Source organism: Lagopus muta, chromosome 16 (assembly GCF_023343835.1).
Source record: "Lagopus muta isolate bLagMut1 chromosome 16, bLagMut1 primary, whole genome shotgun sequence".
Taxonomy (NCBI): domain Eukaryota; kingdom Metazoa; phylum Chordata; class Aves; order Galliformes; family Phasianidae; genus Lagopus; species Lagopus muta.
In genome coordinates, this window is record NC_064448.1 from 13,169,848 (window position 1) to 13,196,779 (window position 26,932).

Here is a 26,932-nt window from a genome sequence, read left to right on the forward strand (position 1 = left end):
TGTTCAGTGGGTTGGCTCGTCTGCACACCGTGATAGGAGGGTTCATGTAATGGTGCTGCAAGAGCTGAGAGCCCTGACATGAGGTTTGCTGCTGCTTTTTGGTGCCTGGCTGTCTCTATCTGCCTGTGTTACTTGCCAAGGGCATTGTGTGACGTGAGCTGATGTGGGGCTGACTAACAGCACTTACGAAAATGCTGAATGGATGATAGAAGGTGAACAGATGCCGACGACAAATGCCAGTGAGGTATACAGACCACAAATGCTGATTATTTTTTATTTTGTTTTTGTTTTTAAAGAAAAGCTCCTGACCAATAGCCAGCAATAATACAAAATACAGCCTGCATGTATTTTGTTGATTATTTAACATTGTCTTTGCACAAAAAGCATGAAGTATCCACTGAACCAGCAGGGTGGAGGTGCTGCTGACGGTAGGATCAGCAGCCCTGGCACTCCCACAGCAGCATTCCATGCATCGTCTGTTTGTGTCACCTGCTGGGTTTGTTGTGCTCTTGGAGCTGTCTGATGCCCCTTGTCTTCAGAAGGTTGTTTGGGAACAGGCTGCAAGAAAAAAGGAAGGAGTTCCTGCCTGGCTCTCGTGCCTGCACAGCTCCCTGCTCCCACGTGCTCCAGTAACCGGCTGCCGTCTCTTTGTACATGTGTTCCTTGAGGCTGCGTCTCTTCAGGGCCACGGCCGGTCTAGTATGAGATTGAAGTACGGCAAGCCGGGCCCGACCGTTACCGCGGCGACGCGCTAGACCCCTCTCAGAACGCGTGCTTCCGGGTTTAGCAGCGCGCCCCGCCCTCTGATTGGTGGAGCCGGCGGCGCGTGCGCGCGGGGCATTACTGGCCGTTACTGGGCGCTGAGGCGGCGGGTCGCGATGGTGAGTGATGCGGTCGGGCCGGGGCCGCTCCTCAGGCCGTGCTGCGCGGCTTCGGTGCTGAGCGCGGGCCGGGCCTGCTGGGGCGGGAACTGCGGCGCCGGGATCGCTAGGGAGCTGCTGGGAGCCGCGGGGCGCTGGGGCGGCCGGCACCGCCCGAAGCCGTGCGGGGAAAGGCCGCGGCGCTGCCCTGCACCGCTGCGGAGTCTGAACGCCGGGGATTCTCGGCCGGCCGCCGGGCCCGACCGTTACCGCGGCGACGCGCTAGACCCCTCTCAGAACGAGTGCTTCCGGGTTTAGCAGCGCGCCCCGCCCTCTGATCGGTGGAGCCGGCGGCGCGTGCGCGCGGGCCGTTACTGGCCGTTACTGGGCGCTGAAGCGGCGGGTCGCGATGGTGAGTGATGCGGTCGGGCCGGGGCCGCTCCTCAGGCCGTGCTGCGCGGCTTCGGTGCTGAGCGCGGGCCGGGGCTGCTGGGGCGGGAACTGCGGCGCCGGGATCGCTAGGGAGCTGCTGGGAGCCGCGGGGCGCTGGGGCGGCCGGCACCGTCCGAAGCCGTGCGGGGGAAGGCCGCGGCGCTGCCCTGCACCGCTGCGGTGTCTGAACGCCGGGGATTCTCGGCTGTCTGTGTATCCGAGCTGCGGGTCGAGACAGCCGGAGGGAAGGCCGTGTTAATTACCGGCTTCTTCAGGCTGATGTTCTGTGGAACCCGGAACATCCTTTTTTTTTTTCTAATTGTACATTCGTGGCAGGATGCTTCCTGTCCAGATTGCGGCGGGTGATTGTGGCCTTAGGGCTCAGTCTGTGTGGAAATAAAGGAATGCGGATGGAAGCTTTTTGTGAAGAAGTGCAGCAGCTCGTTGGGATCATGCAGTGCTGTGGGACTGTGGCTCACGTTTTCTAAGCAAAACTGCCGTGCTGATATGCGGCTTGTATGTCCATTAGTTTATGTAAGAGTCTGACAGGAGGAGATTCTGATTTCCTTTTACAGAGCGCATCTCTTTCCCAGATGCTATCTCTTGCATCACCCAGCCTTATGTTGGGATTAAGGTTTTGTTTGCTGCTCAGATTCAGTACGTGATGTTTTTCTGGGTGATGTTTTTGTTGCCCGGTGGATGGCAGGGGCTGAGTGAGGTGTTGGGGAGGAGTCTCCTCTGTGTGCAGCTCCGGAAGACATCCCTGAACAAACAGCTGTGAGCTGCCAGAGCTGCTCCCCCTCCTCTGAGTTGGGTTAACTGCTGGTTGGTAGAGGAGATTCAAAATCAGCGTGGTTCTGTCTGGATGCTTCTTGGCACCCAAGCAGATTTGTTGAGGTCTGTTTAGGTATTTGATGACTTTGGGCTCAGATGCATTTATGAAGAAGACAGGACGTTTTTTCAGATGGAACAGAGAGTTCCATCTGAACAGAGCCGCTGTTTATCACTCAGCATTTTCACACCCTGTAGTTATCTGGGCTTTTTTTCTCTTTCCTTGTCTCCCAAGTGGAAGCAGTCCAGCATTCAGAAGAAATCAAGGCCTCCGCCAAAGCAATTAAAGTTTGTTTTTTGGTTGTTTGTGTTTTCTGTGTAGGATAATAATTCTGCTTTGTCAAAACAAGCTCAGGTGGTGCTGTGTGATCATAGCAGCAGTCTGCATTACTCCGAAAGCTCCCAAAGCCCCGTGGAAGGTTTGCTGGCAGTTCTTAGGCTGAACTAATGCTTTTTTTTTGCTGACACAAATCACCTCTCCCAGCTGGGGAGGTGGGCAGGGGGTTACTCACGGTGCCTGACAAATGCAGCCCCGTTGCCAGGTGCCCCCTGTAGCTCTGGCCTTTCCCATGACTTTAGCTGATTCTTTTGTTCTGTGCCAGGTCTTGCAGGATCTGAAATGTGCAGCACGCCTGTGTTTCCTTTACAGGGAATCAAAAACATAAAAACTGATGCTTGGGCCTTCAGTCATCTTTTTTTCTTTTATCTCTGGGGGAGTTGTTTTTCCAAAGTAGTGATCCCTACACCAACAGTAATTCTAAATAAAGAGCACGGATCACTTCTTCCTTTTGCTTTTTATGTTTTTAATTCCTCTTAGCGCTGGTTTGAGAAAAGGGAGGATAGTTTTGCATGTAGAGCGTGCATTATTCTGTTTTGCTCATGAATTCCATTTGTAGGTACACAAATTTTGCTCTGTGCCTATACTGTAGCAGTCTAAGAAGTCTTCCCTGTGTGAGCCAGCAGTAAGGAGCTCATTCATGGGGCTGCAGGAGGGTTGGGAGGAGGAGAGGGTAAAATTAAAAGAGAGTTCCAAGTTTGCACAAGATTGTAATCACAAACGACTGAAGATTACTCAGACAGATCATAGGATGGCTTGGGTTGGAAAAAAGCCTAAGGATCATCAAGTTCCAACCCCCTGCCACAGGCAGCACCGCCAACCTCCAGATCTGGCACCAGACCAGGCTGCCCAGGGCTCCATCCAATGTGGTTTTGAACACCTGCAGAGATGGGGCATCCGCAGCCTCTCTGGGCAGCTGCTCCAGCACCTCACCACTCTCTCTGGAAAGAACTTCCCCCTGATATCCAAAATGAGTGGAAACCAACTAAAAAGACCAGGCAGAGAAAACAGTACTAAAGCACACAGTGCTTTTTGGAAAGGTACAGGCCGTGTCTGTGTGTCATCTTTGTGCATCTTTACTGTCAGGCACATTGTTGTGAGGCTTTAGTTGAAGGCAACCAGCACCTGTGATCTTTTGATTTGCGCTGTTTTTTGCAGGCTGAGGTAGAAGAAATGCTGAAGCGAATTCAGAGCCAGAAAGGAGTGCAAGGAATCATTGTTGTTAATTCTGGAGGTACTGTCAGTCTGTTTTCTCAGATCATAACTTACACCACTCGTGCTTTTTAAGGAGTTGCAGTTGATGTCTCTCTCAGCAGAGATTTTCCTGTACTTAAGCTCAGCTGTTAAAATTGTGTGTCAGTTTAAGCCAAATGTTTTCTAGAAATAATCCTTAGAAAACATGGCAGATGTTTCCACTCTCCCCCTAAAACACTTATTTTTGTTTTTATTTATCTGTTTATACATCTCAGATGAGTAACTGGCAAAGCAAAAGGAAACCACTGATGTTAGTAGAGGGAAGCAGTTATTCTCACCTTCATCTGTGGTTGCAGAACTTAACCTCTCTGTCTTATTTCTGTTCATGCTCTTCTTTTAAGCTTTCAAAAGAGCACTCCTGCTCCCACCCCCCTGTTTTAGCTCTCTAACCCATACTCAGGTTCACTGGCCACTGCAGTTGGATACGGTGATACCTGGAGGGAGTTGGTTCAAAAGCTGTGTTACTGACCCTTGCTGTCCCCGTGGTGGCTTCTTGCAGGTATTCCTATCATAAGCACTATGGACAACACCACAACCCTTCAGTATGCTGGCCTACTGCAGCACTTCATCGTGAGGGCAAGGAGCATCGTGCGCGACATCGATCCCCAAAATGACCTCACCTTCCTGCGGATCAGCTCCAAGAAAAATGAAATCATGATTGCTCCAGGTAAGAGGAAGCAGGCTGACAGCACCCAGCAGATACTTCTCTCGTGACGTCTGCCAGAGTCGCCTGTTGGCTTCTCTGCGGTAGAGATGCTGTGAGCCTGAGAAATGAGTTCTGCATGCTGCTTTTATTCATGTTACCCACTCTGTTCTTTTCCAAAGGCTTTGCCCTTCATTGCTTTCTTCAGTTGGAAATTTTATCACTGACCTTAGCTTGCTTTTTCATGCCGCAGTGTGCGAAATCACTTTCCTCGTTTAATTTTCTCGGAGTAGAAATGGTTAATTAGCATTTGACAGCGTGTTGCAGCCTCTCATGCTTTGTGTTTTTCAACATGGAATCCAGAAAGTCGGAAGGAAATGTTTTGAGACCAGTTTCACCTAGCTGAGTGCTGAACTTACGAACCAGTGTCATGCATTGACATGGGATAGTTCAATTGGAAACTGGCACAAGGTTGGACCATCACTGCACGTCCTGTCCTTGGTTCCCAGCAGCAGATCCCAGCTGCTCCCTCTGCTCCCCCTCCTCAGGGGCTGCAGGGCACGGTGAGGCCGCCTCTCAGCCTCCTGTTCTTCAGACCAGGCAACCCCAGTGCCCTCAGGCTCTCCTCACAGCACTCGTTTTCCTGCTGCTCTGTGTCCTCCTCAGGATGCTTCCAAGAACCTCAGTAACCCTGCAATGTTGTGGAGCCCAGGGCTGTACACAGTGTTCAAGCTGAGGCCACACCAGTGCTAAATATGGTGGAAGAATCACCTCTTTTGACCTGTTGGTTGTGCTTTGTGTAATACACCCCAAAACGTTTGCCTCTCAGCTGCCAGGGCACACTGCTGGCTCTTGCTGAGCCTGCTGCCACCTGTGCCCTCGGTCCCTTCCCACTGAGCTGCTCCAGCCACTTAGCTGTAACATCTGCTAATTCCCTCAGAAGCAAGTCCTGCCAAACTCCATGGACCATGGCCGTTCAGCTGGTACAGCCTCATCCCTACAATTGTAATGTCTGCTAATTGAAAGTTACTGCTTCCTCTGTGATGTCCTCCAACTCAGAGGTCCGGGCAAACCAAGATCTGTTGCTGTTGTTAAATACTGAGGCAGAAAAGGCGTTAGACATCTCCACCTGTGAGGTGACCTTTCACCCCAAGTATCAGTCCCCTGTTTTCCTTTGACCTCCTCTTGCTGCTGACAAACTTGCAAAAGGCTTTTTGTTGTCTCACACCACACTGCTCAGCATCAACTCAAGTACAGCTTTGGCTTTTCTTGTTTTCTCCCTGCAGATCCGAACTGCAGCTCTGTACTCTCCCTCTGAAACCAGACCTTGCTTCCAGATGCTGTGTGCTTTCTTGTTTTGCCCCAGTTCCAGGTGTTCCCTCTTCAGCCAGGCCAGCTGCCCCACTTGCTTGGCACATGGCACAGTGGCATTGCCTGCTCGCAGGCTTTTGAAAGGCGTTTCTTGAGAAGTGACCAGCTCTCCTGGGCCCCTGGATACTGGAGAGCAGAATTGTAGGGAACACTGCTAATTTGCTCCCTGAGAAGCTTAAAGTTTGCTCTCTTTAAAAGCTTGTGGTGACAATTCTGCCTTTTTTTTTCCTCCTTACACTAAAAGTGTTGAACTCAACCACTTCATGATCCCTGTGGCCACGACGGCTGCCTGCTGTCACAGCTCCCATAGGGCCTTCCCTCTCATACATGAAGTGCAGGAGGGCTTCTGTCCTAGCTGGCTCACTCAGTACCTGTGAGTACTCGTTCCACTTCTGGCTCAGAGGAAAGGATTTTAACATGGAGCTGTACTGGGTCACAGAATGTGGCAGCAGCCTTCTTTCTGGAGGTACTCCTCGGTATTTCAGCCAGCTATGAAACAGGGATGAGTTGCATTAATGGTGCAAGAACTCAGCTTTGTTCCTGTGGACTGTAGTGGCATTCTGCTGGTGGGGAGGCAAAGAAGGAGGCTGGTGCTCCAGCAGGCAGCTGTGCAGGAGCTGGTCGGAGCAGTGCTTGGGGAAGAGAGGCTCTGGGGTTTGTGCTGGTGCATCCTCTCATTTCCATACGAAAGATGGAAAGAGAAATAACCATTACTCCAGAACAAATGCAGCTGGAGCCCCTTCGGTCCAGCAGCCTGGCTGTGAGATATGGGAAATCGCTGTCTTGCGCTGCCTAGTTTGCTTAAGTCATTGCACGTGTCAGTTATTCTCGTTTATTAGGGATGAACGGTGTTAAATTTGGCTCTTGAGCATGTGAGACTTTTCCACCACGAGACTCAGATAAGTGATCCAACACGTCAAACCTGTTCTGATCACTGGGGATGAATGTCAGGACAGCGTATCAGTGAGATACGAGAAAGAGACAAAGCTGGAAGTTCCTGTATTTAGCAACAGGGATGCTTTTCTTTGTGAATCAATATCAACAATGAGAGAATAATTTGTTTTTTTTTCTTTTCCCTTCCAGAAAAAGACTGCTTCTCGATTGCCATCCAGAATACAAACGAATGATTCCACTCACTGGATCTGCTTTTTTCCCTTTGCCCAACTTTCTTTTTTTTAATTTAATGCTAAAGTGTAGAGCTCTGGTATTAACTCTGTTGTGCCACTTCTGCGATGTTTTGGAGGAACCAAAGCAGGTGTTCTTGTTGTCTGTATGCTTTTGACACATAGAAAAATGGCTTCTTTTGGGATCACTCGTCATTTTGAGAAGGAAATGGTGAATTAGAACCTGGTGACCTTGGCAGTGAAAAAAAGTAAAATAAAAATGCAACAGATGCTTTTAATAGTTGACAACATAACACAGAAAACCCTAGTAACATTCTACAAGATTATTCTCTGTACATTTCCATGATCCTGTCACCATTAGTAGAGTTGAGCTCTTACACTGTTACTTTTGAATGACTAAGTATGAAACCTTCCTGTCCTGTTGTTCTCTCTTATTTTATGTTACTTGAAAAAGTCTGGTCATATTAAATTTAAAAAGTGTCATCAGTGATGGCTTTTGTCTTGTTTTTCCTTGTCTTGTAAGGAATTCAATCATTGTCACAATTGTTTTTTGTTTTTTTTCCTTCAAAAAGTAGAACCTTTGTAGGGCGTTTTACCTCTCTGCTGCTTTCTCTGAACAGTGATCCACTGAAAATACATGTGCTACATGCTTATAATTGCCTGAGAGGTTGGAGTGTCTTTCCTCCACGTCTCTTTGTTGTCTCAGGCAGCAACAGAGGTGCTGTGCCTGAATGCAGACATCGAGGCTCTGTTGGAGCTCTCAGCTGTCGCAGTTCAGGAGCTGCTTTCATCTGATCCTTGCTCTCGTCATTTTTCTGTGCATGTTATTAAAGATAAAAATGTTACCTGGTTCCTCCGAAATAATAAAGAAAATGTTTTTCTGTAGCCTTGAAAAGGTCTTGTAACTGCATGCAGAGTTGAAGGGTTTGTGCCCGGTGTTTGTGTCACCAGTTTGTCCCATGTGGCAGACACAGCTCTGCCTTGTACTGAAATGTCCTTGCGCTCTGCAGAATGCCACAGCCCACGTTAAAAAATGGTGCATATTGTCTTGTGCTGCATTTCCTTTGTGTGCTCAGCTCAGTACTGGGAGCGGCATCAGCAGCGTGCAGCGCTCCGAGAGCCCTGTTCCTCCCCAGGCTGCTCTGTCCCATGGGATGGGAGGGCTGTGCAGTGAGCTGTTCCATCTTGCCTGCTGGGCTCCCTCCTTTTCACCCCTCTGACCTAGAAGTTATGTGATGGCAGTTCTATCAGCACGAAAGGATTTCCCTTGATTCAGTAACTGCAGCCTTACTGGGGGATGCTGCTGCTTGTGCTGGCGAGGGATTGCTCCTGCCTGACAAATCCGTGTTAGCAGAAGTGCCCAGCCTGTGTTCAGATCTGCCTTCTGGAAGCTACAGGCGGTGCTGGGAACACGGGGTGATGCCTGGTTAGTGCCTGGTTTTACACCTGGGAACAGAATTAGAATCTGTGTGATCTCAGCAGGTTATGGGATCAACCGGGCAATTGGCTGCAGTAAAGTTTTGGAGTCTGTTAGTAAAAACGTTGGTGATGGTTTGGACGCTTTTCTGCATTTCAGAGCAGAAAGTTCTGTGGTGTGTATGTGGTGACTAAGCAGCAAAGGTCACCTGGATGTTCAGCATTTTATAATGTGTTTTCAGACTTGGGCATTAATTTACAGACCGTTTCTATTTTTTTAGATGGTGTTTTTGACCGTAAAAGCCAGAAATGTTTTCAGAAGAGAACAGAAATCCTAACTTGAAATCGCTCCTATGGTCAGTCCTGCAGCACCTGCCTGTCCATATTCTTTGGTATTTTAAGAACTTGTTCATATTTTGAGCACCTCGGCTGTCATCACTGTGACTCAGGGTTGGCTGCTGCTCAGTTCGTGAACTGTTTCTCCCATCAGATGTCTGACCACACCAAACTGGTGCCTCCCTGCAGTCAGGTTCTGTGCCAAGCAATGATTAATGTAAACATCCATCTCCTAGGTTAGAAGTCTAACTCACATAGCACGCATACGCTGACTTTTAGTATTTAATTTTGATTTGATACCCAGCAGCTTATACGAAACATGCCATCTGTTACAATTTAATTAAATATTGTCTCCAGAAAATTACTTCCAGCAAGCTGGAAGCTCTGGATAATATCTGAATAATGAGGCAAGGCAGAAGAAAAACATGTCTTCAGTTGTTTCCTTTCTTTTTTATTGTTTGTGGCCGGAGAAACGTTTCCCTGCAGGCTGTGACCTGCTGGTGTGTTTTCGCTTTCCCTGGGAGGTGCGACTGCTACTCTTAGTGCTGAAGAGTTTTTGGTGCCCAGCATTCTATTTGACTCTTCCTTAAGGTAACTATCCTGCCATCCTATCTGTATCCTGTCTGCCTTTAGGACAGAGGGATGTTTGTTTTCCCCTAAGAGCCTGTAGGCAGCCAGTTGAACAACGAAGATCATGCATGCTTTCTGCATTGCATTGAGGCCGTAAATGAGAGCATAAACTTCCAGTGAAATTGATTATATGTGTGTGTGTGTGTATTCCAAGGTGCTGTTCCCTATCTGACTTTGAATGTATTGAGGAACTTGAATAAAAGGGTCTTGAAGCTGATTTTGGGGTGCCACATCCAGCTGGGGAGGGCAGGGCCTTATGTTACGCTATTGCCAATTTTACACCAGGTGAATCAAAGTTGTTTCATTTTTATTTTTCAAGTAGGGTGGATCAAGGTGAAGAACAATACTCTCTTTTAAAGTATTACATATACATGTACATACATATGTATATATACACATAACATACGTATTATGGAGATAGAGCTTCTTGGATCTGGAGCATCAGAAGAGCCCCAGAGATCTGACAGGAAGGAATTGCTCTGCATAGGTGTCAGGGAGGTCTTCAGTAAGGTTGGCTGTAGAAAAGTGAAGGCCAGGAAAGAGTCTGGGTGATGTTTTGCTGCTTACCTGTGTTTGCTGCGCCTGGGCCTAGTCAGTCATGGGAATTACTGACATTCAGGTAAAACTATTGACAACAGCAAATTGAAGAAGACAGAAGAATATGCATTATGCTTCTAGGCTCTTTTTCGTAGCCTGAAAACAGAGAACACTGACTCAAAGACTGGCTTGGAAAACACTTGCGCTCTGTGGCTTTGAGCTGTTCTGTGTTACAACTGCAGAACGGCCTGACTTGCTGTCTTTGGGAAACGGATCCCTCTGAAGGCAGAGGAAGCACTGCTGCAAAGACTGAGCAAACAAACCCTGGTGCGTTAACAAGCTGATGAAAGGGGTTTGAGTTACGGCTCTGCGCTGCAAGCAGCAGCACTTGAGGCCCAGCCTCCTACTGAGATAAGGACTTGGCAGAGGAATGGAGGTGATAACACCCAAAAGATCGCAAAAGACAGACTAGTGGAAACACCTGTGGATCTTCAGACAGGTCTTTCGCCTGCTATGGACATATGGATCTTTCAGCAGCTATTTGTCTGCCTGAGATACGCTGTGATTGAGCAGCACTTCTTTCACATACAGGACATCTGTTTACCTTGTCTTTATTAAAGCTTTTGCTAGGCACAGCTGAAGGGAATGAAGGCAAGGCCTCCAGCAGGGCAGGCTGCCCGTTAGTTAGCCCTGAGCAGAGCTGTGTGTGCGGGGCTGCGGGGCGCTGAGCTCTGACAGAACCATCGCTGCCGAAGTCTGAGCATCATCACGGTCTGTGTCAGCAGAAATATACTTCAGCAGCACCACAGCATTCCTCAGGGAGCTTCCGTAGAGTCACAAACGTGCAGAGTGCTTATCACCAGTGGGGCTCACCCTGCAGGAATGCTAGCATGTATAAAGCTGCCTGTTGGTCCTGTGTTGCTGCAGGACGGCTTGCTGCGGCTGGTTTGATCCCGCCGGGTCGGTCTGTCCATCTGTTCCTCACCAAAAATGGTCAGTGCTTAGCAGGTTAATAACAGTAACAAATTCTTCATGTCAGCCTGCAGTCTGTAATGTCAGTCCACTTGCTTTATCTCAGTACTGCAACTTTCACTTCTGCATTTTTTGATGAAAAGGACCCTTTTGATAATCAGAGCATTTTTAAAAGATGCACGGAAGCCTGTATGTCTCTTTGAAGCAGGGATGTGTTCCATGTGTGCCTGTTTCCACAGCCTGTCGTACACCACAGGGCGTTGTTTCATAACACAGCTTTCATTGCAGCATGCCTTCACGGGGACGTTAAGTGTGGCTCTGTGCAAAACGTTGTCGCTGTTTGCTGCTGGGTTTGATTCATTCACAGCTCTAGAAATAGCCCGCTCTATTTGTAGGTGTGATTTGGTCTTCAAGGCACGCAGGCAGCATGCGCAGCGGGGTGAGACAGCAGGATGGGCCGCTCCAGGGTGCGAGGGGCAAGAAGCAGAGCGGGTGGGGGCTTCACCCATGGGCACAGAGTGGTGGGACGGGGGGTGGCTTTAACTACAAGAGGGGAGATTCAGCTCAGATGAGCATTAATTACTCTGAGGTAATCAGAGCGGGACAGGCGGCCCCGCCCCTCCGCAGGCACGTCACGGTGACGTCACGGCCCTCCGCCGCCCCGCCTGCCGCGGTGACGTCACCGCCCGCTCCGCCGCAGCCCGCGCAGCCGCGCCATACGGAGCCGCCGCCGGCACTGCGCTCCGGCCCGGCCGCCGCCATGCCTTCGGACCGGCCCTTCAAGCAGCGCCGCACCTTCGGTGAGCGAGCGAGCGGGCGGGGAGGGGGCGCGGCGCTCGGAGGGTGAGGCGAGGCCGGGGCCGCGCGGTGCCGCGGGGCGGGCTGTGCCCTCCGGCCGGGCTGTGCCTTCTCCTCGCGGCGCTGAGCGCAACCCGCAGAGCGCACCGCGCTGCCCTCGTTTCCCATCGTTGTGCCGCCCGGATCCGCGCTCGGCCCGCTGCGTGTCGTGCGGGGCGAGCCGGCGGGCAGAGCCGCTCACGCCGCGGTCCTTTGGGCTGCCGGAGGGCGGTCGCCTCTTCGCAAATCGCCCCGGTGCCCCCGCCCGGCTCGCCGAGGGCGCCGTGCCGCGCTGCCGAGGCCCGGCGGGTTCCGGGCTCGCCTGGAAAGCGGCGTTTTGCTGAATGGAGGCGGTGGGAAATGTCCGATGAGGCGGCGGTTCCCGCACGGGGCGCAGCGCTGTGCCGGGCCCGGCAGTGCGGGCTGCTGGAGCTGCTGCTGCTTCTGACCTTTGCCGGCCGGGCGGCTGAGCCCAGCGACCCGCAGCCCTTCTCAGAAGCTTTTTATTATAAGCAGCAGCATCCTAAATGACACCCTTCGTAACCGCCTGCTGGAGAAAGTAAACATGGGTGCCTGCTGGGGGTTGTGCTCCCTGCTGTGTCTGTGGCAGTGTCTTTGGGTTGGAGGTGAGGTCTGACGGAGCCCCTCAGCTGCCATGTACAAACCTGCCCGTGGATGCTGAGGGAGCTGCATTCTGCTTAGTCAGATGCGTGGTAGGAGTCCAGAACAGTTCCCAGAATGAAGCTGTGGTCTGTGTCACAGGAACGGGGTGTCCTGGCTGCAGCCCATGTGCGGCCGCCTGCTGACCCTGCGGTGCTTCCTATGAGGAGAGCATCTTTGGGCTGAATGCTCCCATCCCAGGTGCGGTTTTCTGGGAGTTTGCCTTCACTTCTGGCAGCGTACTTCTGGTACAGGAAAGGCAGCAAGCAGGGAGAGCGGCGCATAGAACTGAAGAGCAGCCTTCACCAGGTGGCAGCGGGGTGAGAAAGGGGATTGTCCATCTCCGCTCTGTCCCTGTGAGACCCCACCTCCGTACTGCATCCAGCCGTGAGGCTGCTGGCACAGGAAGGGCACGGAGCTGCAGCAGCGGGTCCAGAGGAGGACACAAAGGTGCTCAGAGGGCTGGAGCACCTCTGCTATGGAGACAGGCTAGGGAGCTGGGAGTGTTCCACCTGGAGGAGGGAAGGCTGCAGGGAGACCTCATTGCAGGCTTGCACAATTTAAAGGGAGGTTATAAACAGGAGGAAAATGAACTTTTTACACGGGTAGATGATGAGAGGACAAGGAGGAGCAGTTTAAACTAGAGGGAAGATTCAGATTAGATGTCAGGGAAGAGTTTTTCTCTGAGAGGGCGATACAGCACTGGCATTGCTGCCCAGAGCTGGGGTTGCCCTGTTCCTGGAGGTGCCCACGGCCATGGATGGGGCCCTGGGCAACCTGATGGAGTGGTTGGCAGCCCTGCCCACGGCAAAGGGGCTGGAAATAGGTGATCTTTGAGGTCCCTTCCAGCCCAAACCATTCAGTGATTCTGTGACTCACCAAGTGTGAGCTGGCCACGCTTATACCAGTGAGAAGACCACTAATGGACAGTGTCCCACGTGCCGTCCTGCGCTTGTCATAACTGTTATGCTTCATATTTGGCCTGGAGCTGGGGCTGTTCAGTGGGTTGGCTCGTCTGCACACCGTGATAGGAGGGTTCATGTAATGGTGCTGCAAGAGCTGAGAGCCCTGACATGAGGTTTGCTGCTGCTTTTTGGTGCCTGGCTGTCTCTATCTGCCTGTGTTACTTGCCAAGGGCATTGTGTGACGTGAGCTGATGTGGGGCTGACTAACAGCACTTACGAAAATGCTGAATGGATGATAGAAGGTGAACAGATGCCGACGACAAATGCCAGTGAGGTATACAGACCACAAATGCTGATTATTTTTTATTTTGTTTTTGTTTTTAAAGAAAAGCTCCTGACCAATAGCCAGCAATAATACAAAATACAGCCTGCATGTATTTTGTTGATTATTTAACATTGTCTTTGCACAAAAAGCATGAAGTATCCACTGAACCAGCAGGGTGGAGGTGCTGCTGACGGTAGGATCAGCAGCCCTGGCACTCCCACAGCAGCATTCCATGCATCGTCTGTTTGTGTCACCTGCTGGGTTTGTTGTGCTCTTGGAGCTGTCTGATGCCCCTTGTCTTCAGAAGGTTGTTTGGGAACAGGCTGCAAGAAAAAAGGAAGGAGTTCCTGCCTGGCTCTCGTGCCTGCACAGCTCCCTGCTCCCACGTGCTCCAGTAACCGGCTGCCGTCTCTTTGTACATGTGTTCCTTGAGGCTGCGTCTCTTCAGGGCCACGGCCGGTCTAGTATGAGATTGAAGTACGGCAAGCCGGGCCCGACCGTTACCGCGGCGACGCGCTAGACCCCTCTCAGAACGCGTGCTTCCGGGTTTAGCAGCGCGCCCCGCCCTCTGATTGGTGGAGCCGGCGGCGCGTGCGCGCGGGGCATTACTGGCCGTTACTGGGCGCTGAGGCGGCGGGTCGCGATGGTGAGTGATGCGGTCGGGCCGGGGCCGCTCCTCAGGCCGTGCTGCGCGGCTTCGGTGCTGAGCGCGGGCCGGGCCTGCTGGGGCGGGAACTGCGGCGCCGGGATCGCTAGGGAGCTGCTGGGAGCCGCGGGGCGCTGGGGCGGCCGGCACCGCCCGAAGCCGTGCGGGGGAAGGCCGCGGCGCTGCCCTGCACCGCTGCGGTGTCTGAACGCCGGGGATTCTCGGCTGTCTGTGTATCCGAGCTGCGGGTCGAGACAGCCGGAGGGAAGGCCGTGTTAATTACCGGCTTCTTCAGGCTGATGTTCTGTGGAACCCGGAACATCCTTTTTTTTTTTCTAATTGTACATTCGTGGCAGGATGCTTCCTGTCCAGATTGCGGCGGGTGATTGTGGCCTTAGGGCTCAGTCTGTGTGGAAATAAAGGAATGCGGATGGAAGCTTTTTGTGAAGAAGTGCAGCAGCTCGTTGGGATCATGCAGTGCTGTGGGACTGTGGCTCACGTTTTCTAAGCAAAACTGCCGTGCTGATATGCGGCTTGTATGTCCATTAGTTTATGTAAGAGTCTGACAGGAGGAGATTCTGATTTCCTTTTACAGAGCGCATCTCTTTCCCAGATGCTATCTCTTGCATCACCCAGCCTTATGTTGGGATTAAGGTTTTGTTTGCTGCTCAGATTCAGTACGTGATGTTTTTCTGGGTGATGTTTTTGTTGCCTGGTGGATGGCAGGGGCTGAGTGAGGTGTTGGGGAGGAGTCTCCTCTGTGTGCAGCTCCGGAAGACATCCCTGAACAAACAGCTGTGAGCTGCCAGAGCTGCTCCCCCTCCTCTGAGTTGGGTTAACTGCTGGTTGGTAGAGGAGATTCAAAATCAGCGTGGTTCTGTCTGGATGCTTCTTGGCACCCAAGCAGATTTGTTGAGGTCTGTTTAGGTATTTGATGACTTTGGGCTCAGATGCATTTATGAAGAAGACAGGACGTTTTTTCAGATGGAACAGAGAGTTCCATCTGAACAGAGCCGCTGTTTATCACTCAGCATTTTCACACCCTGTAGTTATCTGGGCTTTTTTTCTCTTTCCTTGTCTCCCAAGTGGAAGCAGTCCAGCATTCAGAAGAAATCAAGGCCTCCGCCAAAGCAATTAAAGTTTGTTTTTTGGTTGTTTGTGTTTTCTGTGTAGGATAATAATTCTGCTTTGTCAAAACAAGCTCAGGTGGTGCTGTGTGATCATAGCAGCAGTCTGCATTACTCCGAAAGCTCCCAAAGCCCCGTGGAAGGTTTGCTGGCAGTTCTTAGGCTGAACTAATGCTTTTTTTTTGCTGACACAAATCACCTCTCCCAGCTGGGGAGGTGGGCAGGGGGTTACTCACGGTGCCTGACAAATGCAGCCCCGTTGCCAGGTGCCCCCTGTAGCTCTGGCCTTTCCCATGACTTTAGCTGATTCTTTTGTTCTGTGCCAGGTCTTGCAGGATCTGAAATGTGCAGCACGCCTGTGTTTCCTTTACAGGGAATCAAAAACATAAAAACTGATGCTTGGGCCTTCAGTCATCTTTTTTTCTTTTATCTCTGGGGGAGTTGATTTTCCAAAGTAGTGATCCCTACACCAACAGTAATTCTAAATAAAGAGCACGGATCACTTCTTCCTTTTGCTTTTTATGTTTTTAATTCCTCTTAGCGCTGGTTTGAGAAAAGGGAGGATAGTTTTGCATGTAGAGCGTGCATTATTCTGTTTTGCTCATGAATTCCATTTGTAGGTACACAAATTTTGCTCTGTGCCTATACTGTAGCAGTCTAAGAAGTCTTCCCTGTGTGAGCCAGCAGTAAGGAGCTCATTCATGGGGCTGCAGGAGGGTTGGGAGGAGGAGAGGGTAAAATTAAAAGAGAGTTCCAAGTTTGCACAAGATTGTAATCACAAACGACTGAAGATTACTCAGACAGATCATAGGATGGCTTGGGTTGGAAAAAAGCCTAAGGATCATCAAGTTCCAACCCCCTGCCACAGGCAGCACCGCCAACCTCCAGATCTGGCACCAGACCAGGCTGCCCAGGGCTCCATCCAATGTGGTTTTGAACACCTGCAGAGATGGGGCATCCGCAGCCTCTCTGGGCAGCTGCTCCAGCACCTCACCACTCTCTCTGGAAAGAACTTCCCCCTGATATCCAAAATGAGTGGAAACCAACTAAAAAGACCAGGCAGAGAAAACAGTACTAAAGCACACAGTGCTTTTTGGAAAGGTACAGGCCGTGTCTGTGTGTCATCTTTGTGCATCTTTACTGTCAGGCACATTGTTGTGAGGCTTTAGTTGAAGGCAACCAGCACCTGTGATCTTTTGATTTGCGCTGTTTTTTGCAGGCTGAGGTAGAAGAAATGCTGAAGCGAATTCAGAGCCAGAAAGGAGTGCAAGGAATCATTGTTGTTAATTCTGGAGGTACTGTCAGTCTGTTTTCTCAGATCATAACTTACACCACTCGTGCTTTTTAAGGAGTTGCAGTTGATGTCTCTCTCAGCAGAGATTTTCCTGTACTTAAGCTCAGCTGTTAAAATTGTGTGTCAGTTTAAGCCAAATGTTTTCTAGAAATAATCCTTAGAAAACATGGCAGATGTTTCCACTCTCCCCCTAAAACACTTATTTTTGTTTTTATTTATCTGTTTATACATCTCAGATGAGTAACTGGCAAAGCAAAAGGAAACCACTGATGTTAGTAGAGGGAAGCAGTTATTCTCACCTTCATCTGTGGTTGCAGAACTTAACCTCTCTGTCTTACTTCTGTTCATGCTCTTCTTTTAAGCTTTCAAAAGAGCACTCCTGCTCCCACCCCCCTGTTTTAGCTCTCTAACCCATACTCAGGTTCACTGGCCACTGCAGTTGGATACGGTGATACCTGGAGGGAGTTGGTTCAAAAGCTGTGTTACTGACCCTTGCTGTCCCCGTGGTGGCTTCTTGCAGGTATTCCTATCATAAGCACTATGGACAACACCACAACCCTTCAGTATGCTGGCCTACTGCAGCACTTCATCGTGATGGCAAGGAGCATCGTGCGTGACATCGATCCCCAAAATGACCTCACCTTCCTGCGGATCCGCTCCAAGAAAAATGAAATCATGATTGCTCCAGGTAAGAGGAAGCAGGCTGACAGCACCCAGCAGATACTTCTCTCGTGACGTCTGCCAGAGTCGCCTGTTGGCTTCTCTGCAGTAGAGATGCTGTGAGCCTGAGAAATGAGTTCTGCATGCTGCTTTTATTCATGTTACCCACTCTGTTCTTTTCCAAAGGCTTTGCCCTTCATTGCTTTCTTCAGTTGGAAATTTTATCACTGACCTTAGCTTGCTTTTTCATGCCGCAGAGTGCGAAATCACTTTCCTCGTTTAATTTTCTCGGAGTAGAAATGGTTAATTAGCATTTGACAGCGTGTTGCAGCCTCTCATGCTTTGTGTTTTTCAATATGGAATCCAGAAAGTCGGAAGGAAATGTTTTGAGACCAGTTTCACCTAGCTGAGTGCTGAACTTACAAACCAGTGTCATGCATTGACATGGGATAGTTCAATTGGAAACTGGCACAAGGTTGGACCATCACTGCACGTCCTGTCCTTGGTTCCCAGCAGCAGATCCCAGCTGCTCCCTCTGCTCCCCCTCCTCAGGGGCTGCAGGGCACGGTGAGGCCGCCTCTCAGCCTCCTGTTCTTCAGACCAGGCAACCCCAGTGCCCTCAGGCTCTCCTCACAGCACTCGTTTTCCTGCTGCTCTGTGTCCTCCTCAGGATGCTTCCAAGAACCTCAGTAACCCTGCAATGTTGTGGAGCCCAGGGCTGTACACAGTGTTCAAGCTGAGGCCACACCAGTGCTAAATATGGTGGAAGAATCACCTCTTTTGACCTGTTGGTTGTGCTTTGTGTAATACACCCCAAAACGTTTGCCTCTCAGCTGCCAGGGCACACTGCTGGCTCTTGCTGAGCCTGCTGCCACCTGTGCCCTCGGTCCCTTCCCACTGAGCTGCTCCAGCCACTTAGCTGTAACATCTGCTAATTCCCTCAGAAGCAAGTCCTGCCAAACTCCATGGACCATGGCCGTTCAGCTGGTACAGCCTCATCCCTACAATTGTAATGTCTGCTAATTGAAAGTTACTGCTTCCCCTGTGATGTCCTCCAACTCAGAGGTCCGGGCAAACCAAGATCTGTTGCTGTTGTTAAATACTGAGGCAGAAAAGGCGTTAGACATCTCCACCTGTGAGGTGACCTTTCACCCCAAGTATCAGTCCCCTGTTTTCCTTTGACCTCCTCTTGCTGCTGACAAACTTGCAAAAGGCTTTTTGTTGTCTCACACCACACTGCTCAGCATCAACTCAAGTACAGCTTTGGCTTTTCTTGTTTTCTCCCTGCAGATCCGAACTGCAGCTCTGTACTCTCCCTCTGAAACCAGACCTTGCTTCCAGATGCTGTGTGCTTTCTTGTTTTGCCCCAGTTCCAGGTGTTCCCTCTTCAGCCAGGCCAGCTGCCCCACTTGCTTGGCACATGGCACAGTGGCATTGCCTGCTCGCAGGCTTTTGAAAGGCGTTTCTTGAGAAGTGACCAGCTCTCCTGGGCCCCTGGATACTGGAGAGCAGAATTGTAGGGAACACTGCTAATTTGCTCCCTGAGAAGCTTAAAGTTTGCTCTCTTTAAAAGCTTGTGGTGACAATTCTGCCTTTTTTTTTCCTCCTTACACTAAAAGTGTTGAACTCAACCACTTCATGATCCCTGTGGCCACGACGGCTGCCTGCTGTCACAGCTCCCATAGGGCCTTCCCTCTCGTACATGAAGTGCAGGAGGGCTTCTGTCCTAGCTGGCTCACTCAGTACCTGTGAGTACTCGTTCCACTTCTGGCTCAGAGGAAAGGATTTTAACATGGAGCTGTACTGGGTCACAGAATGTGGCAGCAGCCTTCTTTCTGGAGGTACTCCTCGGTATTTCAGCCAGCTATGAAACAGGGATGAGTTGCATTAATGGTGCAAGAACTCAGCTTTGTTCCTGTGGACTGTAGTGGCATTCTGCTGGTGGGGAGGCAAAGAAGGAGGCTGGTGCTCCAGCAGGCAGCTGTGCAGGAGCTGGTCGGAGCAGTGCTTGGGGAAGAGAGGCTCTGGGGTTTGTGCTGGTGCATCCTCTCATTTCCATACGAAAGATGGAAAGAGAAATAACCATTACTCCAGAACAAATGCAGCTGGAGCCCCTTTGGTCCAGCAGCCTGGCTGTGAGATATGGGAAATCGCTGTCTTGCGCTGCCTAGTTTGCTTAAGTCATTGCACGTGTCAGTTATTCTCGTTTATTAGGGATGAACGGTGTTAAATTTGGCTCTTGAGCATGTGAGACTTTTCCACCACGAGACTCAGATAAGTGATCCAACACGTCAAACCTGTTCTGATCACTGGGGATGAATGTCAGGACAGCGTATCAGTGAGATACGAGAAAGAGACAAAGCTGGAAGTTCCTGTATTTAGCAACAGGGATGCTTTTCTTTGTGAATCAATATCAACAATGAGAGAATAATTTGTTTTTTTTTCTTTTCCCTTCCAGAAAAAGACTACTTCTTGATTGTCATCCAGAATACAAACGAATGATTCCACTCACTGGATCTGCTTTTTTCCCTTTGCCCTACTTTCTTTTTTTTAATTTAATGCTAAAGTGTAGAGCTCTGGTATTAACTCTGTTGTGCCACTTCTGCGATGTTTTGGAGGAACCAAAGCAGGTGTTCTTGTTGTCTGTATGCTTTTGACACATAGAAAAATGGCTTCTTTTGGGATCACTCGTCATTTTGAGAAGGAAATGGTGAATTAGAACCTGGTGACCTTGGCAGTGAAAAAAAGTAAAATAAAAATGCAACAGATGCTTTTAATAGTTGACAACATAACACAGAAAACCCTAGTAACATTCTACAAGATTATTCTCTGTACATTTCCATGATCCTGTCACCATTAGTAGAGTTGAGCTCTTACACTGTTACTTTTGAATGACTAAGTATGAAACCTTCCTGTCCTGTTGTTCTCTCTTATTTTATGTTACTTGAAAAAGTCTGGTCATATTAAATTTAAAAAGTGTCATCAGTGATGGCTTTTGTCTTGTTTTTCCTTGTCTTGTAAGGAATTCAATCATTGTCACAATTGTTTTTTGTTTTTTTTGTTTTTTTGTTTTTTTTCCTTCAAAAAGTAGAACCTTTGTAGGGCGTTTTACCTCTCTGCTGCTTTCTCTGAACAGTGATCCACTGAAAATACATGTGCTACATGCTTATAATTGCCTGAGAGGTTGGAGTGTCTTTCCATCACGTCTCTTTGTTGTCTCAGGCAGCAACAGAGGTGCTGTGCCTGAATGCAGACATCGAGGCTCTGTTGGAGCTCTCAGCTGTCGCAGTTCAGGAGCAGAAGTGCCCAGCCTGTGTTCAGATCTGCCTTCTGGAAGCTACAGGCAGTGCTGGGAACACGGGGTAATGCCTGGTTAGTGCCTGGTTTTACACCTGGGAACAGAATTAGAATCTGTGTGATCTCAGCAGGTTATGGGATCAACCGGGCAATTGGCTGCAGTAAAGTTTTGGAGTCTGTTAGTAAAAACGTTGGTGTTGGTTTGGACGCTTTTCTGCATTTCAGAGCAGAAAGTTCTGTGGTGTGTATGTGGTGACTAAGCAGCAAAGGTCACCTGGATGTTCAGCATTTTATAATGTGTTTTCAGACTTGGGCATTAATTTACAGACCGTTTCTATTTTTTTAGATGGTGTTTTTGACCGTAAAAGCCAGAAATGTTTTCAGAAGAGAACAGAAATCCTAACTTGAAATCGCTCCTATGGTCAGTCCTGCAGCACCTGCCTGTCCATATTCTTTGGTATTTTAAGAACTTGTTCATATTTTGAGCACCTCGGCTGTCATCACTGTGACTCAGGGTTGGCTGCTGCTCAGTTCGTGAACTGTTTCTCCCATCAGATGTCTGACCACACCAAACTGGTGCCTCCCTGCAGTCAGGTTCTGTGCCAAGCAATGATTAATGTAAACATCCATCTCCTAGGTTAGAAGTCTAACTCACATAGCACGCATACGCTGACTTTTAGTATTTAATTTTGATTTGATACCCAGCAGCTTATACGAAACATGCCATCTGTTACAATTTAATTAAATATTGTCTCCAGAAAATTACTTCCAGCAAGCTGGAAGCTCTGGATAATATCTGAATAATGAGGCAAGGCAGAAGAAAAACATGTCTTCAGTTGTTTCCTTTCTTTTTTATTGTTTGTGGCCGGAGAAACGTTTCCCTGCAGGCTGTGACCTGCTGGTGTGTTTTCGCTTTCCCTGGGAGGTGCGACTGCTACTCTTAGTGCTGAAGAGTTTTTGGTGCCCAGCATTCTATTTGACTCTTCCTTAAGGTAACTATCCTGCCATCCTATCTGTATCCTGTCTGCCTTTAGGACAGAGGGATGTTTGTTTTCCCCTAAGAGCCTGTAGGCAGCCAGTTGAACAACGAAGATCATGCATGCTTTCTGCATTGCATTGAGGCCGTAAATGAGAGCATAAACTTCCAGTGAAATTGATTATATGTGTGTGTGTGTGTATTCCAAGGTGCTGTTCCCTATCTGACTTTGAATGTATTGAGGAACTTGAATAAAAGGGTCTTGAAGCTGATTTTGGGGTGCCACATCCAGCTGGTGAGGGCAGGGCCTTGTTTATGTTACGCTATTGCCAATTTTACACCAGGTGAATCAAAGTTGTTTCATTTTTATTTTTCAAGTAGGGTGGATCAAGGTGAAGAACAATACTCTCTTTTAAAGTATTACATATACATGTACATACATATGTATATATACACATAACATACGTATTATGGAGATAAAGCTTCTTGGATCTGGAGCATCAGAAGAGTCCCAGAGATCTGACAGGAAGGAATTGCTCTGCATAGGTGTCAGGGAGGTCTTCAGTAAGGTTGGCTGTAGAAAAGTGAAGGCCAGGAAAGAGTCTGGGTGATGTTTTGCTGCTTACCTGTGTTTGCTGCGCCTGGGCCTAGTCAGTCATGGGAATTACTGACATTCAGGTAAAACTATTGACAACAGCAAATTGAAGAAGACAGAAGAATATGCATTATGCTTCTAGGCTCTTTTTCGTAGCCTGAAAACAGAGAACACTGACTCAAAGACTGGCTTGGAAAACACTTGCGCTCTGTGGCTTTGAGCTGTTCTGTGTTACAACTGCAGAACGGCCTGACTTGCTGTCTTTGGGAAACGGATCCCTCTGAAGGCAGAGGAAGCACTGCTGCAAAGACTGAGCAAACAAACCCTGGTGCGTTAACAAGCTGATGAAAGGGGTTTGAGTTACGGCTCTGCGCTGCAAGCAGCAGCACTTGAGGCCCAGCCTCCTACCGAGATAAGGACTTGGCAGAGGAATGGAGGTGATAACACCCAAAAGATCGCAAAAGACAGACTAGTGGAAACACCTGTGGATCTTCAGACAGGTCTTTCGCCTGCTATGGACATATGGATCTTTCAGCAGCTATTTGTCTGCCTGAGATACGCTGTGATTGAGCAGCACTTCTTTCACATACAGGACATCTGTTTACCTTGTCTTTATTAAAGCTTTTGCTAGGCACAGCTGAAGGGAATGAAGGCAAGGCCTCCAGCAGGGCAGGCTGCCCGTTAGTTAGCCCTGAGCAGAGCTGTGTGTGCGGGGCTGCGGGGCGCTGAGCTCTGACAGAACCATCGCTGCCGAAGTCTGAGCATCATCACGGTCTGTGTCAGCAGAAATATACTTCAGCAGCACCACAGCATTCCTCAGGGAGCTTCCGTAGAGTCACAAACGTGCAGAGTGCTTATCACCAGTGGGGCTCACCCTGCAGGAATGCTAGCATGTATAAAGCTGGCTGTTGGTCCTGTGTTGCTGCAGGACGGCTTGCTGCGGCTGGTTTGATCCCGCCGGGTCGGTCTGTCCATCTGTTCCTCATCAAAAATGGTCAGTGCTTAGCAGGTTAATAACAGTAACAAATTCTTCATGTCAGCCTGCAGTCTGTAATGTCAGTCCACTTGCTTTATCTCAGTACTGCAACTTTCACTTCTGCATTTTTTGATGAAAAGGACCCTTTTGATAATCAGAGCATTTTTAAAAGATGCACGGAAGCCTGTATGTCTCTTTGAAGCAGGGATGTGTTCCATGTGTGCCTGTTTCCACAGCCTGTCGTACACCACAGGGCGTTGTTTCATAACACAGCTTTCATTGCAGCATGCCTTCACGGGGACGTTAAGTGTGGCTCTGTGCAAAACGTTGTCGCTGTTTGCTGCTGGGTTTGATTCATTCACAGCTCTAGAAATAGCCCGCTCTATTTGTAGGTGTGATTTGGTCTTCAAGGCACGCAGGCAGCATGCGCAGCGGGGTGAGACAGCAGGATGGGCCGCTCCAGGGTGCGAGGGGCAAGAAGCAGAGCGGGTGGGGGCTTCACCCATGGGCACAGAGTGGTGGGACGGGGGGTGGCTTTAACTACAAGAGGGGAGATTCAGCTCAGATGAGCATTAATTACTCTGAGGTAATCAGAGCGGGACAGGCGGCCCCGCCCCTCCGCAGGCACGTCACGGTGACGTCACGGCCCTCCGCCGCCCCGCCTGCCGCGGTGACGTCACCGCCCGCTCCGCCGCAGCCCGCGCAGCCGCGCCATACGGAGCCGCCGCCGGCACTGCGCTCCGGCCCGGCCGCCGCCATGCCTTCGGACCGGCCCTTCAAGCAGCGCCGCACCTTCGGTGAGCGAGCGGGCGGGGAGGGGGCGCGGCGCTCGGAGGGTGAGGCGAGGCCGGGGCCGTGCGGTGCCGCGGCGACGCCGGGCCCGACCGTTACCGCGGCGACGCCGCTTGAGCCCTCTCAGAACGAGTGCTTCCGGGTTTAGCAGCGCGCCCCGCCCTCTGATCGGTGGAGCCGGCGGCGCGTGCGCGCGGGCCGTTACTGGCCGTTACTGGGCGCTGAAGCGGCGGGTCGCGATGGTGAGTGATGCGGTCGGGCCGGGGCCGCTCCTCAGGCCGTGCTGCGCGGCTTCGGTGCTGAGCGCGGGCCGGGGCTGCTGGGGCGGGAACTGCGCCGCCGGGATCGCTAGGGAGCTGCTGGGAGCCGCGGGGCGCTGGGGCGGCCGGCACCGTCCGAAGCCGTGCGGGGGAAGGCCGCGGCGCTGCCCTGCACCGCTGCGGTGTCTGAACGCCGGGGATTCTCGGCTGTCTGTGTATCCGAGCTGCGGGTCGAGACAGCCGGAGGGAAGGCCGTGTTAATTACCGGCTTCTTCAGGCTGATGTTCTGTGGAACCCGGAACATCCTTTTTTTTTTTCTAATTGTACATTCGTGGCAGGATGCTTCCTGTCCAGATTGCGGCGGGTGATTGTGGCCTTAGGGCTCAGTCTGTGTGGAAATAAAGGAATGCGGATGGAAGCTTTTTGTGAAGAAGTGCAGCAGCTCGTTGGGACATGCAGTGCTGTGGGACTGTGGCTCACGTTTTCTAAGCAAAACTGCCGTGCTGATATGCGGCTTGTATGTCCATTAGTTTATGTAAGAGTCTGACAGGAGGAGATTCTGATTTCCTTTTACAGAGCGCATCTCTTTCCCAGATGCTATCTCTTGCATCACCCAGCCTTATGTTGGGATTAAGGTTTTGTTTGCTGCTCAGATTCAGTACGTGATGTTTTTCTGGGTGATGTTTTTGTTGCCCGGTGGATGGCAGGGGCTGAGTGAGGTGTTGGGGAGGAGTCTCCTCTGTGTGCAGCTCCGGAAGACATCCCTGAACAAACAGCTGTGAGCTGCCAGAGCTGCTCCCCCTCCTCTGAGTTGGGTTAACTGCTGGTTGGTAGAGGAGATTCAAAATCAGCGTGGTTCTGTCTGGATGCTTCTTGGCACCCAAGCAGATTTGTTGAGGTCTGTTTAGGTATTTGATGACTTTGGGCTCAGATGCATTTATGAAGAAGACAGGACGTTTTTTCAGATGGAACAGAGAGTTCCATCTGAACAGAGCCGCTGTTTATCACTCAGCATTTTCACACCCTGTAGTTATCTGGGCTTTTTTTCTCTTTCCTTGTCTCCCAAGTGGAAGCAGTCCAGCATTCAGAAGAAATCAAGGCCTCCGCCAAAGCAATTAAAGTTTGTTTTTTGGTTGTTTGTGTTTTCTGTGTAGGATAATAATTCTGCTTTGTCAAAACAAGCTCAGGTGGTGCTGTGTGATCATAGCAGCAGTCTGCATTACTCCGAAAGCTCCCAAAGCCCCGTGGAAGGTTTGCTGGCAGTTCTTAGGCTGAACTAATGCTTTTTTTTTGCTGACACAAATCACCTCTCCCAGCTGGGGAGGTGGGCAGGGGGTTACTCACGGTGCCTGACAAATGCAGCCCCGTTGCCAGGTGCCCCCTGTAGCTCTGGCCTTTCCCATGACTTTAGCTGATTCTTTTGTTCTGTGCCAGGTCTTGCAGGATCTGAAATGTGCAGCACGCCTGTGTTTCCTTTACAGGGAATCAAAAACATAAAAACTGATGCTTGGGCCTTCAGTCATCTTTTTTTCTTTTATCTCTGGGGGAGTTGTTTTTCCAAAGTAGTGATCCCTACACCAACAGTAATTCTAAATAAAGAGCACGGATCACTTCTTCCTTTTGCTTTTTATGTTTTTAATTCCTCTTAGCGCTGGTTTGAGAAAAGGGAGGATAGTTTTGCATGTAGAGCGTGCATTATTCTGTTTTGCTCATGAATTCCATTTGTAGGTACACAAATTTTGCTCTGTGCCTATACTGTAGCAGTCTAAGAAGTCTTCCCTGTGTGAGCCAGCAGTAAGGAGCTCATTCATGGGGCTGCAGGAGGGTTGGGAGGAGGAGAGGGTAAAATTAAAAGAGAGTTCCAAGTTTGCACAAGATTGTAATCACAAACGACTGAAGATTACTCAGACAGATCATAGGATGGCTTGGGTTGGAAAAAAGCCTAAGGATCATCAAGTTCCAACCCCCTGCCACAGGCAGCACCGCCAACCTCCAGATCTGGCACCAGACCAGGCTGCCCAGGGCTCCATCCAATGTGGTTTTGAACACCTGCAGAGATGGGGCATCCGCAGCCTCTCTGGGCAGCTGCTCCAGCACCTCACCACTCTCTCTGGAAAGAACTTCCCCCTGATATCCAAAATGAGTGGAAACCAACTAAAAAGACCAGGCAGAGAAAACAGTACTAAAGCACACAGTGCTTTTTGGAAAGGTACAGGCCGTGTCTGTGTGTCATCTTTGTGCATCTTTACTGTCAGGCACATTGTTGTGAGGCTTTAGTTGAAGGCAACCAGCACCTGTGATCTTTTGATTTGCGCTGTTTTTTGCAGGCTGATGTAGAAGAAACGCTGAAGCGAATTCAGAGCCAGAAAGGAGTGCAAGGAATCATTGTTGTTAATTCTGGAGGTACTGTCAGTCTGTTTTCTCAGATCATAACTTACACCACTCGTGCTTTTTAAGGAGTTGCAGTTGATGTCTCTCTCAGCAGAGATTTTCCTGTACTTAAGCTCAGCTGTTAAAATTGTGTGTCAGTTTAAGCCAAATGTTTTCTAGAAATAATCCTTAGAAAACATGGCAGATGTTTCCACTCTCCCCCTAAAACACTTATTTTTGTTTTTATTTATCTGTTTATACATCTCAGATGAGTAACTGGCAAAGCAAAAGGAAACCACTGATGTTAGTAGAGGGAAGCGGTTATTCTCACCTTCATCTGTGGTTGCAGAACTTAACCTCTCTGTCTTATTTCTGTTCATGCTCTTCTTTTAAGCTTTCAAAAGAGCACTCCTGCTCCCACCCCCCTGTTTTAGCTCTCTAACCCATACTCAGGTTCACTGGCCACTGC

The 26,932-nt window shown here is 49.9% G+C and overlaps 2 protein-coding genes across 21 annotated transcripts in view; both read left to right on the forward strand.

Moving 5' to 3' along the window:
- Nucleotides 1-26,932, forward strand: part of LOC125701229 (dynein light chain roadblock-type 1-like) — a 59,247-nt gene that overhangs the window by 29,107 nt on the left and 3,208 nt on the right. For 2 of the 20 annotated variants that reach the window (XM_048962941.1, XM_048962944.1), the window contains exons 2-4: nucleotides 16,463-16,538; nucleotides 17,058-17,225; nucleotides 19,656-20,182. In XM_048962941.1, coding sequence (XP_048818898.1) covers nucleotides 16,478-16,538; nucleotides 17,058-17,225; nucleotides 19,656-19,699 — 273 coding nt within the window. In that variant the 5' untranslated portion in view covers nucleotides 16,463-16,477 and the 3' untranslated portion in view covers nucleotides 19,700-20,182. Of the gene's footprint in view, nucleotides 1-831; nucleotides 882-1,178; nucleotides 1,273-3,618; nucleotides 3,695-4,213; nucleotides 4,382-6,811; nucleotides 7,339-10,829; nucleotides 11,544-14,093; nucleotides 14,117-16,462; nucleotides 16,539-17,057; nucleotides 17,226-19,655; nucleotides 20,183-23,921; nucleotides 24,076-26,420; nucleotides 26,497-26,932 lie in introns of those variants that run through there. The other 18 variants (XM_048962939.1, XM_048962945.1, XM_048962924.1 and 15 more) reach the window with 16 other exon arrangements.
- The window catches only part of MAP1LC3A (microtubule associated protein 1 light chain 3 alpha), a 63,961-nt gene continuing 60,128 nt past the window's right edge, over nucleotides 23,100-26,932 (forward strand). Inside the window, exon 1 of the mRNA XM_048962917.1 lies at nucleotides 23,100-23,838. Within this exon, the coding sequence (XP_048818874.1) occupies nucleotides 23,466-23,838 (373 nt within the window). The 5' untranslated portion in view covers nucleotides 23,100-23,465. The remainder of the gene's footprint in view (nucleotides 23,839-26,932) is intronic.